This window comes from Muntiacus reevesi, chromosome 4 (assembly GCF_963930625.1).
Source record: "Muntiacus reevesi chromosome 4, mMunRee1.1, whole genome shotgun sequence".
NCBI lineage: Eukaryota > Metazoa > Chordata > Mammalia > Artiodactyla > Cervidae > Muntiacus > Muntiacus reevesi.
In genome coordinates, this window is record NC_089252.1 from 59,153,801 (window position 1) to 59,173,961 (window position 20,161).

Consider the following 20,161-nt stretch of genomic DNA (forward strand, 5'->3'; position numbering starts at 1 on the left):
CCTCTGGTTACCAAAAGGGAGAGGAAGGGGGGTAATTAGGTGTTTAGTACTGGCATATACACATGAATTCCCTGGTGGCTCAGATAGAAGAAAGTGACAATCCTATTTTGAAATTTGTGTAGGAAGATACAGTTTCAAAAGTATGTGGAATAGAAATTCACGTTCAAAGGAAGAACACAGCTGGAGAACTTACTCTACCAATATTCAAGATGAACTATAAAGCTCCCATAAGTTGTGTGCTGTTGAAATGTGACAGAATATTTATAAATAAATATATATGTATAAATTTTAAACCAAAAAATCAAGGTAATTCAATGCAGAAAGAATAGTTTTCTGAACAAATGCTTGATCAGTTGGATATCTATATGCAAAAAAATATGAGCCTGAATCACTACCACACGCTATACACAAAAATTAATACAAATGAATTAGAGGTCTAGAAGTTACATCTAAATATATAAACATTCTAGAAAAAAGTTTTGACCTTGAGATAGACCATTATTTATGAGATATGATGGAAAGCATAAAGCATAAAAGAATTTAAATTAAAGCCTGCCAAGTTGTCCTGCACACCCAATATATCATCCCCATTTTTAAAATAAAAGGAAATTCACAAAAGAAATAAAGAAAAGAAAAGAGAATCCGCAAATTAGGATTATATATATATATATATATATATATACACATATATAACATACAGAAATTTAACCATATTTTTGTACATAAATATATTTATATATATATGAAACATATATATGGCAAACGTATATAGAATATATAGAAAGAACTAAGTGATAAGAAACAAAGAACTACTATTTTTAAATTATGGAAAGAACTTAAAAACAAATGCCTCCTCCAAAAGATATACCAATAAAAATATTTTAAAATGTTTAAATTACAGTAATTTAATCTAGCATACCTCCTAGAACAACTGAATGGAAAATAATACAAAGAGACCAGAATGTGCAAAAGTATTTGTGCTTGATTTAGGCATTCCTTCTTGCTTTAAACATCTCTCCACATACTTAGTGGTGCCTATTGTTTCATGCTGACCATCACATGGATCCTATTGGAGTTTCTGTTTACATATATAGCCCTCTGATGAATGCAAAAAATGGTGGGCTTTGGGCTAAAGTACTTTGAAATGACTTCCATTAACTTTATACCTTCACACTGTTCTAACTCTCAAGTAATCAACACTAGGTTTCCAGGAAAAAGTTAAATACTGATACAAAGATAGAAATTTTCCCTTTGAGATGCATCCACAAGTTCACTGTATCACATGTGCCCATGCCTGAATTATGTCATCACTGGTATTCACATGACATTCAGGCTTCTTAGAAACCCAGGTTCAGATAAAGAAATGAGGCTCACATGTTTTGGTTGCAAGTGCAGGGAATACAATTTTCCACCCCAAAGGCAGTGTTCCACAAGCATGTCTCTTCAGAATACCTGCTTTTCATGCAAGGCTTTTCCATCAAGAGTTAATTAATTCCTGAGAGAGAAAATAGCATCTATAAGATGAAGTCTTTGAACATCTGTGGAAAGCTCTTTAAATATCCATGTATTGCCACTGAAAAAGTCTTTTTTGAATTGTTTACATATGCAGAGCAAGATTCATCAATGTTGGGATGACTCACTTGAATGTGTTTTCACTAAACTTTCTGCCTCTTGTCTGTGGGACAAGAACCACCTATACAAGATCACTTCTACATAATGTTCCAGATGAATCCATTCTAAATTCAACTCCAGGGTTTTCTGTGAAAACTTATAAGACTTTAGGCTAGAATAAAACATTTAGTGTTATATAAAGAATTAATATCTACTCTTAAGTTAAATAATCTGAAATGTCTTTATGTCATAGTTTTCAAACTGAAAGTTACTTATCCCAAGTTGAAATCAATTTGAAAATAGAATTAACTCTGTATGCTCTCAAATATCATTAATATCATGTAAAACCAGAAGGTAAGTTATTTGTTAGTGTTAATACTTCTTAAATTGTTACTTTACATGTATAGTTAGTAATCAAATGCTTCAATACTTTTAAAATATGGATACAGAACATTACACCTTCACCTGTTTCTTTAAAAGATAGCTGGTAAATAACATTAACCTAATTTGATAGATGATACATTTGAGGCTGGAGATTAAGAAATTTGTGTGAGCTAACTAACACTCCATCACTATATATTCTTTTTTTTCTTGTTGTCAGGAAACACTTATTTTAATAATGAAAGCCATTTCTGAGGGATGAAAACAAAATTTAATGCACTTTGTACACAAAATATATAAATGTATTAGAAGATAAAAATAATCACCTTTATTCCAAGCAGGAAAAAGGATAGTTATTTCTTGGGTCAACTGCTATGAGCATATGAGTTCCTTTGGCTTCTCCCAGTGTACTGCATATTTAAAAGTTTCTCTGTATTATTACTTAAATTGTCAGTTCTTCCTGTCTACTAGCTGCATATAGAGCCATAAAAGAAACTGAAGTTGCTTTGCGTTTTCACAGCAGTATGAGGGATATATTCATATGTGTTTCCTCAGTCAATTTTCATGAGAGACTATGAGGCAGACATAATGTTCTCACTTGATACTAGAGGAAGCATGGGTGTAAGTTGACAAGAAATGTACCCTGGATCAAAAGTTGCAAGTAGAAAAGGCAAGATTCTAACATGGTCTTTAGATTCTCAAGTCAGTATATTTAACCACTGGGATTACCATTTCAGCATTTCACTGAAGAGTTTGTGAGTGTATGATTTCTATGGAAATTGTGGTAGGAAGGAAATGGGGGTAAAAGAAAGACAAAGATAAAATGGACCTTCAATGAAAGCGGTACAGCATAGCTTTCAACATGTGGGAATTCCAGTATGTTACACTGTGTGTGGTTGTGTCCGAGTCTGTGCGTATATGTATTTGTGACTGTCAATGAAATTGCTTCATATATTTTTGACTCTGATGTACTATCAAAGCAATTATAATTATTATGGTTATAGCTCATGTCAAAAGGGAGAGTTCTAATTCAGTGTAAATTTAAACTTAACAATAAGGGATGCATCTTAAGAGTTTGGAAGGGGAAAAGTATAATCTGAAGTAATTTTACACCTATCTTTCATTAGTTGTTCTGTTAGGACAGGAACCTAAAGACATTAATTAAAGTAACTATAATAATTATTGCTATTATTATGGTCATATCAAAGGAGTTTACTGGCTTAAGATTATTTACTATATAGCATCACAATATAAGGTGTGTGTAAGAATGTGGAGGAAAAAGAACATAAGAAGTATAATCTGATATAATCTTGACTTTGCATTTTATTAGCTGCTTGATCTTGGCAGGATTCTTCATTTCTCTATTTTTCTCTTCCTGATATGTAAAATAAGTATAAAAATGATGGTAATAAACATCCTAAAGATTTATAATGAGGATTAAATAACCAAATGCTTGGAAAAAAAGGACACAGTAAGTGTTCATTACGTTTTTTAAAATAATTTTATTGGAGCATTGTTTATTTAAATTAAGATTTAGTTAATATTATCATTAGTATTATTAATTGACATTGGTCTCTGAGAATATGTGCAAATTCCAGGTTGTTATCATGCCATGTCCATGTAAACTATTCGTTAAGTATATCAGCTATTATAAAACTATCGGGTTTAGGCAATTGGATTATCAATTCTATTAAAATAGCCCCTGTATGTTTTCCTTACTTTCCCAATGCCAATGCGATGTCAACTAATACAAATAGTTTGATAAAGGCATTAAACTCTCTGTTTTCCATCCCTTTACTGAATTCCAGCTTATTTCATCCAAGTCCATGGAAATTTTACTATACTTGTATGCAAGATTCCCTCTTTCTCAAAACCTTCTTCTCTACTACATTCATATTCAAGAATTCATATAAATTCTTATACTCATATTTTTTATATTCTCATACACTCATATCTAAGTAATTTTCAGTGGTTCAGAATTATTTTGTTTTATCAGAAAAAGTCATAAAATGTACAATACAGTATAAACTATGGATTAATTATTTATTACATTGATAGGCTTACTAAATTCAAAGTAGAGCTAATAAACTGTAACTTTTTTCAGGTACCATCATAAGTTATAACTTGAGACACATGGAGAATATAAACAACGTGACAGAGTTCATTCTACTGGGACTAACACAGAATCCAAAGATGCAGAAAGTCATATTTGCAGTGTTTTTGGTTGTCTACTTCGTGTGTATGGTAGGAAATGTGCTCACCTTGGTCACCATCACCACCAGCTCATTACTGAGGTCCCCCATGTACTTTTTCCTGGCTCATCTCTCATTTATTGATGTCTGCTATTCCTGTGTCAGTACCCCTAAACTGATTGTAGATTTGCTCCGTGAAAAGAAAACCAGCTCTTTCAATGAATGCATGACCCAAATCTTTGGAGAGCATTTATTTGCAGGGGCTGACATCATCTTGCTGACTGCAATGGCCTATGACCGCTATGTAGCCATCTGCAAGCCCTTGCACTACACAACCATCATGACCTGGCAGGTGTGTTGGTTGCTAGTGGGAGTGGCATGGGCAGGAGGCTTTCTTCATGCAACCATTCAGATCCTCTTCATCTTCAGGTTACCCTTCTGTGGCCCTAATGTCATAGACCACTTTATGTGTGATCTGAATCCTCTGCTCGAACTTGCCTGCACTGATACCCACACTCTAGGGCTCTTTGTTGCTGCCAACAGTGGATTCATCTGTCTGTTAATCTTCCTTCTCTTGATTAGCTCCTATACAGTCATCCTGCTCTCTTTAAGGACACGGAGCTTGGAGGCGAGGCAAAAAGCCCTCTCCACCTGTGTCTCCCACATCACGGTGATCCTCTTATTCTTTGTACCCAGCATATTTGTGTACATGAGACCAGCAGCTACTTTCCCTATTGATAAAGGAGTTGCTATATTCTACACCATCATAGCTCCCACATTAAATCCATTAATCTATACCTTGAGAAATGACCAGATGAAAAATGCAATTAGGAAATTATTTAGTAGAAAAGTGAAGTTAAGTGATAAATAAAATGTGCTTGGAGCCCAATGTTCACTCAATTGATGCAAAGATCAAAATGGATATTATGAGTAAGGAAAACCTATGTGGTGAAGAAAAATAAAAACAGTAGAAATGAAAGCTTCTACAAGTACAGAAAAAGAAATGGATGGAAGAAAATCTCACCTGGGACTTTGCAGCTTATGGGAAAAGTTCTACAAAATTGGAACTTAGTCTTACTAACTTTGTCTCTGTATACAGATTTATAAGCTTTTATCCCAACATAATTAAATAAACAAAATAAAACATTCAGTGATATTTAGCAGTAATCTCTAATGCTATGCAAAAAGGTAAGTGCTGCTATTAGCCCTATTTTACAGGTGAGTAAACAAACAGAAAAGAGGATGATCCAAAACAGAAATCATGGAGTGCCGGACCAGCCGGGAGATTTAAGCGAGCAACACGGCACGTTCCTTTAGGTTAAGAAATAAAGACACAGAACAGATGGGGTCGAGAGGATCGCTGCAGTCAGCGATGATTCTTTATTTCTCAGGGTTACATTTATACTAAACCAAGAAGAGAATCTTAAGAAGAGAAAATATTTTTCCATAAACATCACTTTGAGATAACAATCACCAGAACTCTCTGATAACGTCAAGGGATAAGAAGGGCATCCCGTTTATCTTAAGGGTGGTCGTGAAAGGCTTATCTATCTGCATCATGTGTGCATTCAAGGCTTACTAATGTTCTGATTAACTTTGGATTCCAGGAGAGGGGTGGCGGGACAGAGAGCTACGTCCTTGAAGGGACCCTTGATAATCAATCAAGGCAGCTCCCAGAGTCAGCTCTTTCAAGCCGCTCCCCACATTGGAGAACCAGTAATCAGAATCTAACTGCCTCTTAGACCATGTTCTTCACTGCTGTGATATACTGACAGGCAGTGCAAAAGAAAGGCAATGTAATTACACCTGTTACCATTTATTGAGACAGAGATCATGCTGGACTATCTATTTATCCATCTGTCTGTATATATACACATGTATGCACATATATATATATATATATACATATATATAATGAGCTATATAGCTATCTGCTTATATTAGACTATATCCTGTTTATATTAGACTATATATATGCATATACATGCATATGTTCATTATACTCTACTCAATTCCCAGGTTTTTATTAGTAGCTCTGCTCATTTTGACATATCATAGTGGGTGATATTACTTTGACTACATATATTTAACTATTTTAGGAGTGTTAAACCAATGGGCCATTTAAACTCTAAGGCATAAGTAACATTATTACCCAATACCCAAATATCCTTTTAGATATTTTCATTCAGAAAATAAAGAACAGAGAACAGTATCATTATTACCTAAAACCAAGACTGCCTAAGTGCCTAGTGACATTGCTGCTGCTGCTGCTAAATCGCTTCAGTCGTGTCCTACTCTGTGCGACCCCATAGATGGCAGCCCACCAGGCTCCCCCGTCCCTGGGATCCTCCAGACAAGAATATTGGAATGGGGTGCCATTGCCTTCTCCAGCCAAGTGACATTACAAGAAAGGAAATGACAGATACATATCTCTCTTGAACATATGCACCAAGATATTAAACAATATATGTGAAATCAATCAATGTATTTAATAACAAATCATCATGACAGTGTACACAAAGAATAAAATAGTATGTAACGTTCAATATTAATCAATGATACTAAGTTTATAGGATAAAGGAGAAGAATCACATGACTATTTCAATAGATACATACAAACTGATACATTTCAATTTAGATTTATAAATAAAAATCCATTTGAGCATTTTCAGTGGATTTAGTCTTGTCTGACTCTTTCTGATATCATGGACTGTAACTTGCCAGTCTCTCTTGTTCATGGGATTTTCCCAGCAGAAATACCAGAGTGGGTTGTGATGTCCTCCTCCAAGGGATCTTCCCCACCCAGGGTTCAAACGAACATCTCCAGTATCTCCTGCATAGCAGGAAATTTCTTTACTGGTGAGCTATTGAAAGGTTATTGCTGAACGATAAGACACTGGGATTCTTGGCCTCAGGAGGAGACGAATTCAATCCGGGGCCAGAGTCGAGGATGGATCGCTCAGAGCTTTTGTGTAATAAAGTTTTATTAAAGTATAAAGGAGATAGAGAAAACTTTTGACATAGGCATCAGAAGGGGGCAAAAGACTACCCGCTCCTAGTCTTTATCTGTATGTTATATAGTCACTCACAGTCTGTTAATGAAACGAAAGGAATGTCATAAAATTTAGAATGGCACCAGATAATTCATCCCCGGCCATAAAACGATTGACTTGAATCTTGTAGAAGGGCAGAATACCAACAAATAGTTCCGTTTACATAGATTAGGGGAATAATACCTGAGTAAGTAAGTTAGGCCATATGGCGGAACCAACTTGAAGATAAGAGTCTGGGGTTCATTAACATAGCTTAAGACAACATTTCCATAAGAAAAAGAAATGTATTGGTTAACTCAAGGTTTGAGAGTAGTTAGCTTTAGGTGAGACCAGGTGTCATGGCAACACAGCATGTTAAGAGAAACCTCCTTTAAAATTTGTATAGAGAAGGAAAAACCTATCGCTGGTTTTTCCTCCTGCTGCTTAAGAGAGATAAAAATGTCTGGCACTTGTAGCCTCTTTCCTCCATTTGGAGACCCCTGGCCTTCCTGCCTGTTACCCTCTCACTATCAAGGAGGGCTTGAATGAAAACTATATTTTGTCAAATGAATTTAAAAAAAGCGAATTGCTCAAGCTTATAAAGAGCATTTATACAAAACCCACAGTTACCATCATACTTCATGATGAAATATCTCTAAGATTGAAAACAAGTCTTTAACTTTCAACTTCAGTTCTGCATTGCAACCTAGCTAATTGAAACAAGTTAAGAAAAAGAAATAAAAGACATATGGATGAGAAAAGAAGTGACAAGATTACAAAAATATATTTGTGGGCAAATATCATCATGATTTTCCAGTGGTCATGTATGGATGTGAGAGTTGGACTGTGAAGAAATTTGAGCACAGAGGAATTGATGCTTTTGAACTGTGGTGTTGGAGAAGACTCGAGAGTCACTTGGACTGCAAGGAGATCCAACTAGTCCATCCTAAAGGAGATCAGTCCTGGGTGTTCATTGGAAGGACTGATGCTGAAGCTGAAACTCCAATACTTCGGCCACCTCATGTGAAGAGTTGACTCATTGGAAAAGACCCTGATGCTGGGAGGGATTGGGGGCAGGAGGAGAAGGGGATGACAGAGGATGAGATGGCTGGATGGCATCACCAATTCGGTGGACATGAGTTTAGGTAAACTCTGGGAGTTTGTGATGGACAGGGAGGCCTGGCATGCTGCGATTCATGGGGTCTCAAAGAGTTGGACACAACTGAGTGACTGAACTGAGCTGAATCATCATGGTATAGGTAGAAAATGAAAGTGAAAGTTGTTCAGTTGTGTCTGACTCTTTGTGACCCCATGGACTGTAGTCCATCGAAAGAAAATATTAAGGACTCTATGTTAGAAAACGCCGCAGGAAGAAAGAGCGACCTCTAAGGACCGGTGGTAAAAGGCCTTTATTGGGCGGGTGCTCTCAGGCAGATCTCCCGAGGAGGGGCGGGTGAGCGAGGAGACAAAGGGAGTCTGCGAGGAAGGAGAGGTGGGGAGAGGTTTTATAACCCGGGCCGGGCGTCCAGGCCAGGTCCTTCTATATAAGGAAGAAAGCGCGGGCTACAGCGGCGGTGGGTGTCCAAGGGCTCTGTGTCGGTTCCTGATCGGACCAGGCTGCGGGGGGGTGGGTCGGTCCCCGGAAGTTCAGCCAGCCTCCGGAACTTGTCTGCGGCACTTTTTTCCGGGGCATGCCTCAACATACCCGACCTTTCACTCTACAAAAAATCAAATGGATCTAATTAGTTAGTTTATAAGGGTCACAGGATAAAATGTCAACACAAAATACTGAATGCATTTCTATATAAACAACTATTAACAATTGAAATTATAAGCAACTTTCTATGTAAAGTACTGTTGAAAACATAACATTTCAGGGGTACATTAGAAAATACAGTTAACACTTGTTTATGAAAACCAGAAAATACTTCTGATAAAGCAAATATGCAAGTAAAGGGAGGGATATGCTATGCTGATAAATTAACAGACTCAAGATATTTATCATATCAATTGCAATTTTAATGCAGCTCCATTAAACATTCTATAACATATTTGAAAAAAGTCACAATCATATTTGAAAAAAATATATAGAAATGTAAACTTAAAAAAAATCCTGGAGTAGTAGTTTCGAAGAACGCAATACATATGGAGAATGTTTTTCTATCTAAAGTCAATACTTTCTAGACATGTGCCCATTTTTTCAAGTTTGTCCAATTTGCTCATTCATCATTGTTCATAATATTACTTTCTGCTTTTTGTGTGCTGTTTTCCTTTTTTATGTCTATGGTATTGGTTGTTGTTTCTCCTCATTCATTTATTTTTATTACTATTTTTCTTGGTCTGTGGTTTGCCCTTCTGTGTGGCTTGTGGCCTTTCTCTATTGCATCACAAGGGCTTCTCATTGTGTGAGCAGGCCTTGGCGCATGCATATTTCTTACTGAGGAGCATGCACTCTAGGGAGCTAGGATTCCAGAGCGTGCAGTCTCCAGGCTCAGCCGCTGCGACACGTGGACTCTAGAGCACATGGGCTCTCTAGCTGTGGCATGTCAGTCGCTCCATGGCATGCGGGCTCTTAGTATTTTTATCAGGGATCAGACCTGCCTTCCCTGCAATGGCAGGTGGATTCTTAACAACTGGACCACCAGGGAAGTCCCTAATTTCTTATTTTGCTTATTAGTGTCCTCTGCCTTCTCTTTTTGGTTAATCCGGCCTGAAGGTTTGTTTCCTTTTTTTTTTTTTTTCCATTTTTTTTACCTTTTCTAAGAAACAGCACTTGGTTTTACTGATTTTTTCCATTTTTTTTAAATTCTCTATTTTATTTGTTTTCATTCAGCAACACTACTTCTGTGTGTATATTAGGCCAAAACTATAATTAAAAAAGATATATTCATACATTTTCATAGCAACACTATTCACAACAAGCAAGACATGGGGGAAAAAAAAAACTAAATTTCTATGCATATATCTTTAAAATGTTCACAGTATTAGTCACTAAGTAAAGTGAATTAAAACCACAGGAATTTATTGCTATGTGCCTCCTAGAATAACTGGATGAAAAATAATATAGAATTAGAAGAAGGTAAGAACAATACTTGTGTTTGATAAGCCTCCTTTCATGGACTTCTGTTGTGGCTTCAGAAGTTGAAGAATCCTTCTGAAATGCAGGAGACCCAAGTTCAATCCCTCTGTCAGGAAGATCCCCAGGAGAAGGAAATGACAATCCACTCCAGTATTCTTGCCTCAAAAATTCCGTGGATAGAGGAGTCTGGTGTGTTACAGTCCATGGACTTGCAGAGTCAGACCCAACTGAGCAACTAAAACTTTCAAGCATCTGTGCTTTAGATATCTCTCCACATGTTTAATGTTGCCTAGGGATCCTTGCTGACCATCACATGGCTCCCAGAGATAAATTATCTATATCCTATTAGACTTTCTATTTACATCCATAACCCTCTGATGAATGTGAAAAATGGGTTTGGGATTTAATTACTCTGAAAAAAATACCAAAAATTTTATGCCTCACTGCTCTAACTCTCAAGTAATCAATATGCAGTTTCCAGAAAAGTTTTAATACTGATAAAAAGAAGTTTTCTGTCTGAGATGAATCCGTAAGTTAACTGGAATGATGCTGGAATTATGCTGTCATTGGTATTCACATGACATTCAATCTTCTTAGAACCCAGGTTCAGATAGAGAAAGAGGACTCATATTTTGGTTACAAGTGCAGAGAATACAATTCCCTACCCAGAATGGGTGTTTCTCAAACATGTCTCTTCAGAATACCCACTTCTAAGACAAAGCCTTTCCATCAAAGGAGATAATTAATTCCAAGGAGAGAAAATAACATCTACAAGAGGAGGTCCTTGAACGTTTGGGGAAACCTGTTTAAATATCCATGCATTGAAGGTAAAAATTCTTTTTTATCATTTACATCTCCAGAGAAGATCCATCAAGGTTGGAATGACTCACTTTTATGTATTTCCATCACTCTTTCTCTTTCTTGTGTCTGGGACTACAACCATTTTATAGAAGATGATTTCTGCATAATGTTCAAAATTGATCCATTCTAAATTCAAGTCCCAGGTTGTCTGTGAAAATTTTGTAGGTCTTTCATCTAGAAGAAAATATATAGATTTATAAAAACAATGACTTGTCTACTGTGACACTCAATAATCTGACTAGTATCTTTATGAGCATGTCATATCTTTCAAACTGAAAGTTTGTTAGCCCAAGAGGAAGTCAATTTAAAATGGAATTAGTTCTGAACACCCTCAAATATCACTAATATCTTCTAAAGATCAGAAGGTAAGTTTATTAAATGTTTATTAACAGCAGTTACATTATATATATATATATATATGTACATATGTGTGTGTGTGTGTGTGTATTAATCATGCTTTAACACTTTTCAAATACAGCAACAGAGCATTACATCTTCACCCTTTCCTTCAAAAGACAGTTAGTATCACTAACCTAGTCTGGTGGATGAAAAACTTAAGACTCATAAAGATTGAGAAATTTAGGGGAGCCAACTCTCCATCCCTAAATATTCTTCTTTGCCAGGAGACATTTCTTTTGATAATTTAAATTAATAATGAGAATGAAAACAAAACTTAATACACTCCACACTCAAAAAGCCACAGATGTCTTAAAACATAAAAATCATCCTCTATTTATTTCAAGCAAGCACATGGATAATTCTTTCAGGGATCAACTGCCATGAATGGTATGAGTCCTTGTGGCTTCTTTAAAAAAATAACATTGTTGATGTTTATCCCCCTTTTATTGCATGGTTAAATATGCTTCTCTGTTTTATTACTCAAAATGTCAAATCTTCCTACCTTCTGGGTGCATAGAAAGTCATAAAAATAAGTGAAGATCCTTTGTGTTTTCACAGCAGTGTGATGAATATGTTCATATTTGTTTCTTCAATTAATTCTCATAAGAACCTGTGAGGTGGACATATTGTTCTCACTTGATACTAGGGGAAACAAGAATGTAAGGTATCAGGAAATATACCCAAGATCAAGGAATTTTAAGTGGGGAAAAGTAAGATTCTGATATTGTCCTTTAGATTCTCAAACCAATGTATTACACCATTGGGATCATCATTTCAGCATTTTACAGAACAGTCTGTTCATGATTTGTAAGGAAATTAAAGGTAGAAGAAAATGAGGTGAAGGAGAGAGGAAACAAAGACTAATTTGACCTTCAATGAAAGCAGTGCCACATAGTTACTAACATTTAGGATTCCAGTGTATTACATTATGCATACATGTGTCTGGGTCTGTATGTATGTGTATTTTCATTGTCAATGAAATTGTTTTGTATATACTTACCTCTGAAATACTATTTAAGCAATTATAATTATTGTAGTCATGTCAAAAGGAATTTGCTAACACAACATTGTATATTTTAGCCTAATATAAAGGGTGTGTTTTAAGAATTTGCAGTAAAAAAGAGATGAGAAGTATGATCTGAAGTAATCTTACATCTGCCTTTCATTTGTTGCTTGATTTGGGGCAGGATCTTTATCTTCTCTATTCTTCTATGCCCTGATGTGTAAAATAAGTATAAAAATGATGGTGGTAATCATCTGACAGGTTTGTAACAAGGAATAAATAACAAAACGTCTGAGAAAAAATTTTAGCACATAGTAAGTGTTCATTAAATTAAATATATATATATATATAATTTTATTGAAGTATTGTTAATTTAAATTGAGATCTAGCTTTCCAGGTGGTGCCATGGTAAAGAGTCTGCCTGCAAATATAAAAGATGCAGGATACTTGGGTTCAATCCCTGAATCATGTAGATACCCCATAGGAGGAAACGGCAACCCACTCCAGTATTCTTGCCTGGGAAATCCCACGGACAGAGAAGCCTAGCAAGTATAATTCATGTGTTTGCAAAGAGTCAGACATGACTGAGTATGCTTGCTCTCCCACAATATAATCATTAATATTACTGCTAGCTTTAGTCTCTGAGATTTTGTGCCAAATTGAGGAAAAATACCATTTACAGTTTGTTTTCATGTAGCACCCATGGAAATCAGTCATTATATAATTTTATTAGCTACAACAAAGTTATTGGATTTAGGCAATTTGTCTGGCAACTGTATTACAGAAACTCCGGGATTTCACTATTCTTTCATTACCAGTGCACTGACAGAGTTAATATTAACTAGTCATATAACAGGCTTATATCTGGCTTCCATCCCCTTAGTGAAACTCAGTTCACTCCATCCTAGTACACAAAAATCTTTACTAGATCTACATACAAGATTTTCTCTCAAAACCCTCTTCTTCACTACATTCATATTCTCAGATTCTTACAGTCATATATAAGCAATATTCAGCAGACTGGAACATTATCTTTTGTCACAAAAAAGTCATAGGAATCTAGGCATGTGTTATTTATTAGGCAGAGATGTTTAATGAACTCAAGGTTGAACTAAAACAAGATCTTTTTTCCCCCTGCCCCAGGTTATGTGGTTAGCAATAACATGAGATACATGGAGAACAGGAACAACGTGACAGAGTTCATTCTCCTGGGGCTGACACAGAATCCAAAGATGCAGAAAGTCATATTTACAGTGTTTTTGGTCGTCTACATTGTCTCTGTGGTAGGAAATGTGCTCACCTTGGTCACCATCACCACCAGCTCATTATTGGGGTCTCCCATGTACTTTTTCCTGGCTCATCTCTCATTTGTTGATGTCTGCTATTCCTGTGTCAATACCCCTAAACTGATTGTAGTTTCACTTCATAAGAAGAAGACCAGCTCTTTCATTGAATGCATGTGCCAGATCTTTGGGGAGCATTTATTTGCAGGGGCTGATGTCATCCTGCTGACTGCAATGGCCTATGACCGCTATGTAGCCATCTGCAAGCCCCTGCACTACACAACCATCATGACCTGGCAGGTGTGTTGGTTGCTAGTGGGAGTGGCATGGGCAGGAGGCTTTCTTCATGCAACCATTCAGATCCTCTTCATCTTCAGGTTACCCTTCTGTGGCCCTAATGTCATAGACCACTTTATGTGTGATCTGAATCCTCTGCTCGAACTTGCCTGCACTGATACCCACACTCTAGGGCTCTTTGTTGCTGCCAACAGTGGGTTCATCTGTCTGTTGATCTTCCTTCTCCTGGTTGGCTCCTATACAGTCATCCTGCTCTCTTTAAGGACACGCAGCTTGGAGGCGAGGCAGAAAGCCCTCTCCACATTGATCTCCCACATCACAGCAATCCTCCTGTTCTTTGTGCCAAGCATATTTACTTACCTGAGACCAGCAGTCACTTTGCCTGTTGATAAAGCAGTTGCTGTATTCTACACTATGATAACCCCCATGTTAAATCCCTTAATCTATACCTTGAGAAATGACCAGATGAAAAATGCCATTAGGAAATTGTGTAGTAGAAAAGTGATTTCAAGTGATCAATAAAATATGCTTATGTTCCAATGTTCATTCAACTGATGCAAATGTCAAAAGGACACTATTGGTGAACACACATTATCTGTTAAGAATATCAATGAGATAAGGAAAATAATAAACCAACAGAAATCATTGCTTCTGCAAGAAGGGGAGAAGAAAATAATGCAAGAAATGATAGAATAACCTAGCAGAAGACAACTTGTATTATTTAAAATATTCTGCGAAATTAGAGACTGATTTTACTAGTTTCATCAGTGTATATACATCCATAAGTTTTAACACCAGTAAAATGAAATAAAATAGATAACTCATTGACATTTAGCAGTCATTTCTATAAGAACACAAAGAGGTAGGTATGTTTTTATCCCCATTTTAACAAGTGAGTAATAAACATAAAAGAGGATGATCCAAAACAAAAAAATTGAAGATCCAGTAATCAGATTATAATTTCCTCTCATTCCATGTTCTTCACTGCTGTGATATACTGTCAGGCAATTCAATAGTAAGGTAATATAATTATACTGTTACCATTTATTAAGACAACAGCAATCCTGTACTATCTATTTATCTATCTTTCTGTCTCTCTCTCTATATATGCAAATATATATTTGTTATACATATTTTTAATTGGCTCTATATGCTAGTATATGTACTGTTTTTTTTATTACGTGTATTTATTCAGATATATAATTAAATCACATATTTTCGCTTACTCTGTTCATTTTTATATATCATAGTGGGTAGTAATGTGCTAATTGTAACACCGTGTTAAGTAGCTATTTTTTAAATACAAAATGAAAGGGTCATTTAAACTCTAATATATAAATAATATTACACCATATCCATTTTAGTATTAAGAAACATTAAAAATAAAAAATAGTGATGCATTAAAAAAGCAAAAACCAAAAAAAATATTCTGTATTTTTCATGTCAACAAGTTAGGTTTATAAATCATCAGAAAAGAGGATGATTTAAATAAAAGAATATTTTATTCCAGATAGTAATTTCAACGTATTCTCTTAACAGTCCTACTTCATGAAATACTTGCAGACTTTCTAGCAATAATTTCTGCAAATAGCAAAATTTTGGTTTATGATAAATGTTGACTGGATAAGCATTATTAGAAAGGAAAATGAATACATTCAGTAAAATAAAGGAAAAAAGTAAGTGGTAGTGGAGAATAAGAATTTTTTTTCTCATCTATTTCAGAATCTAGGAAGAAATCTATCTATGTCTATTTTGGAAGCCATAAGTTGTCTTAGTCCTGCCTATGTAAGAAAAAAAAATAATTGAAAGTATGTTATCATGTAAAAAGCAATCTTTTACATTGATATCTTCTCTGCTCTTAGAAAGAATTTATTACTTTATGAATACTGTTTGATTTGTCATGTTTTTTCTTTTTTCAAATTATTTTTTTTAACTTTTAAACTTTTAATTTTGTATTAGAATATAGTCAATTAACAATGTTGTGATAGTTTCAGGTGAATAACAAAGGGACTTAATAGCCATACATATACATGTATTAATTCTTTCCCAAAGTTCCTTCCCATCCAGGCTGCCACATAACATTGAGCAGAGTTATAAGTGCTATTCAGTAGATCCCTGTTTGTTATCACTTTTAAATATAGCAGTGTGCACACGTCCATCCCATGTACATGCTGTATTTTTCTGTTAATAATTTTTATTTCCAGTAACTTTTTTTATGAAAAACAGTTTTAAAAATATGTATCTCTGTCTATACAGAAAACAATTGCAGTGAAAATATATTCCATTCATTTCTTTTGTCCTTCATTCATTAAACAACAAATAATTTTGAGCTCAAGAAATATAACACTGATCCACGGGGTTGCAAAGAGTTAGACAATTCTGAAGTGAATGTGCATGTATTTGACTTTGAACAGTGGACAGAAGAAGGGGGGTTTTGTGACTTTTATACCAAGAGTTCTGCAGTGATAAGCAGGCATGACCCCAAAGCAGACAGCTGCAGAATTAATAGCCCCATTCATTCTTAAAAAAAAAAAAAAAAAAAAAAAAAAATCCTTCAAGGCCAGTAGAGATGTATATCCTCCCAATTAGTGCAAGTTCAGGCAATACACCTGGTTTTTCACCTTGATTGGAAAAAAGACATGTCAGACGTGCAATATGTACTGATTCATGGATTTTGACCAACGATTTTGCTGGATGGTTAGGAACATGGAAAGAATGTGTTTAGAAGATTGGGCAAAATCAATCTGGTCAAAACCCCAAAATTCTAAGGTCAGTTGTTTATAATATATATGCAATTGCTTGAGGCACATGGGGTAAGAATCTCAGCACAAGGAACAGGTCAGATTAAGGAGAGTATGGAAAATTCTGAAAGAGATGGGAGTACCAGACCACCTGACCTGCCTCTTGAGAAACCTATATGCAGGTCAGGAAGCAAGAGTTTGAACCGGACATGGAACAGACTGGTTCCAAATAGGAAAAAGAGTACATCAAGGCTGTATATCTTCACCCTGCTTATTTAACTTATATGCAGAGTACATCATGAGAAATGCTGGGCTGGAAGAAGCACAAGCTGGAATCAAGATTGCCAGGAGAAATATCAATAACTTCAGATATGGAGATGACACCACCCTTATGGCAGAAAGTGAAGAGGAACTAAAGAGCCTCTTGATGAAAGTGAACGAGGAGAGTGAAAAAGTTGGCTTAAACCTCAGCACTCAGAAAACAAAGATCATGGCATCTGGTCCCATCACTTCATGGGAAATAGATGGAAAACAGTGGAAACAGTGGCTGACTTTATTTTTCTGGGCTCCAAAATCACTGCAGATGGTGACTGCAGCCATGAAATCAAAAGACGCTTACTCCTTGGAAGGAATGTTATGACCAATCTAGGTGGCATATTAAAAAGCAGAGACATTACTTTGCCAACAAAGGTCCATATAGTCAAGGCTATGGCTTTTCTAGTGGTCATGTATGGATGTGAGAGTTGGACTATGAAGAAAGCTGAGTGCCGAGGAATTGATGCTTTTGAATTGTGGTGTTGGAGAAGACTCTTGAGAGTCCCTTGGACTGCAAGGAGATCCAACCAGTCCATCCTAAAGATCAGTCCTGGGTATTCATTGGAAGGACTGATGCTGAAGCTGAAACTCCAATACTTTGGCCACCTCTTGCGAAGAGTTGACTCATTGGAAAAGACCCTGATGCTAGGAGGGATTGGGGGCAGGAGGAGAAGGGGATGACAGACGGTGAGATGACTGGATGGCATCACCAACTCGATGGACATGAGTTTGTGTAAACTGCGGGAGTTTGTGATGGACAGGGAGGCCTGGCGTGCTCTGATTCATGGGGTCACAAAGACTCAGACATGACTGAGTGACTGAACTGAACTGAAATGAAGGTGCCACAGGAGTCTGGTGGCCTACAGTCCATGTGGTCGCAAAGAGATGGACACAACTGAGTGATTAACACTTTCAGTACACCAACAGGCTACTTGCAATGGGCCTGAAACTTCCAAAGTAAAACCTTTCAAGATAGATTCAATTATAAGAGCTGAATTCAATTATAAGTAGGTTATTTGAAAGAATTGAGAGAGTAAGGAAAGCATATTGCATGAAGAATAAGAAGCAGCTTGAAAAATAACAAATTGTAATCAAAAAAGGCACTTTCAAGAAAGTCTAAATACAGTAATATATATATATATATATATATATATATATTTTCAGCTATTGGAAGAAAAAAAAACAACTGTAAGTAAAACATATGGTGGTGTTCCTATCTTTAAGATTTAGGAATAACTGTAGAAAAGTTATTTTTATATATCCTCTATCACAAATGTATCATGGAAATTATAATTTGGGGGTTCAGAACTACACACAATTATTGAAAACAAATCATCAAATACAGTTAACTGATTTGGGAACCAAACAAAACAAAACAAAAACAGTAACAGTGCTTAGAAATTTAATCAGAAGATCCTGTGTGTGTGAAGGAAGGTCCATCTATGGATCTTGAGGTTTTCAGTGACCAGAGTCCGGATAGTGATCTGGTCAAACAGGGGTCTCCAAGGTCCTTGCTTCCTTTTAAGGAAAACGTTAAGTCATTTCCTTGTTCCCAAGGAAAGAGTTCCTGGGGAAGCAATAGTTACTTTCAGATAGAAGGTTTCTCCATCTGCCTTTCCCCTTCCATAGCTGTCCTTTATATTGAAACCTATAAAAGGTTACTCTGAGGAAATTTTAAAAGTCTTATAAACAGAAACATATCTCACATTCATGGATTAAACTATTAGTATAATTAAGATAACATAATTCCTCACAGTGATCTGTAGACTCAATATAATTTCCATCAAGATACTACTAGTATTATTTTTTTTCCAGAAAGAAAACATTGATCCTAAAATTCATAAGGCACTCCAAGAAATCCTAAATAGCTAAAGAGTCTTGAAATAGTTTTGAAATGTTCTTTATTAAGAACAAATTGGGAGAACTCACACTTCTCACTGAACTTACTTAAAGCTACAGTAATTAAAACAATGTATTAGAATGAGGTGACAGAGATCAAAAGAATAGAAATAAAGGTCCAGAAATAACCCTTATATCTACTGGCAATTGTTTTTTCACAAGGTTGCAAACAACATTCCATAGGCATTGAATAGCATATATACAAGTAGTGCTGAAAAACTTCTGTATCAAAATGAAAAGAAAAAAAAATGGATTCAGAACCTTACCTCACACCATTATGAATACTAACCCAAAAGAGATCAAGGATCAGATGCACATCTAAAAATACAAAATTCTTATTAGGGAGAAATATTCATAACCTTGGATAAGCCAATGGTTTCTTAAATATAGCAACAAAAGCACAAATAGCACAAGGAAAGTAGAAGAATTAGACTCCATCAAAATTAAAAACTCTTGTGCATCAAGGGACACTATCAAGAAAATGAAAACTAGAAACACTGCTGATGGGAATGTAAAATAGTGATAAGATGTTGGTCCTCGCTATTGTTTTATTCATTTTCTTTTCATTTATTTTTTTTTCTCTGATCTTTTTGATAACTTTCCTTCTATTAACTTTGGTATTAAACAAATTAAAGTAAATGAATCACCATGACCATATTTAGGTTATACCAGGAATAAAATATTGTTTGAAGTGAAAAACATAATCAATTATATTCACAAAGTTAACAGAATAAAAGAGGATAATGACATCATTTCAGATGCTGCTGTTGTCCAGTTGCTAAGTTGCGACTAACTTTTTGCAATCCTTTCAATAGATGTATGCAAATTAATTCACTTCTATTTGTATTTATGAATGAAAATATTTATGAATATATATTCCACAAGATAGTTACTACTAAATAAGAAAAGGAAAAGTGTTTACTCAACCTGATAAAAAAGGCATTGGTATAAAAACTATAGCCACCCTCATACTTAATGATGAATTCTCTCTCAAGATTAGAAACAAGTCTTTACTTTCCAAATTCTGTTCTACATTATAAGACTCCAGCCATTGCAACAAAGTAAGAA

At 35.6% G+C, this 20,161-nt stretch overlaps 2 protein-coding genes across 2 annotated transcripts; both read left to right on the plus strand.

Annotated features, from left to right (window-relative positions):
- The first annotated feature begins 4,125 nt into the window (after window positions 1-4,125).
- Window positions 4,126-5,055, plus strand: LOC136167414 (olfactory receptor 4C46-like). The gene has a single exon (XM_065935001.1). The coding sequence runs from the start codon at window positions 4,126-4,128 to the stop codon at window positions 5,053-5,055; it is 930 nt and encodes a 309-aa protein (XP_065791073.1).
- Window positions 5,056-13,730: 8,675 nt separating this feature from the next.
- Window positions 13,731-14,660, plus strand: LOC136167415 (olfactory receptor 4C46-like). Its single transcript, XM_065935002.1, has one exon. It carries the CDS (start codon window positions 13,731-13,733, stop codon window positions 14,658-14,660), a length of 930 nt encoding a protein of 309 aa, XP_065791074.1.
- The last annotated feature ends 5,501 nt before the right edge of the window (window positions 14,661-20,161 follow it).

What these genes read in the sequence shown, in the direction of transcription:
- LOC136167414 (XM_065935001.1), top strand. Translation starts at nt 4,126, where the DNA reads ATGGAGAATATAAACAACGTGACAGAGTTCATTCTACTGGGACTAACA.
- LOC136167415 (XM_065935002.1), top strand. Translation starts at nt 13,731, where the DNA reads ATGGAGAACAGGAACAACGTGACAGAGTTCATTCTCCTGGGGCTGACA.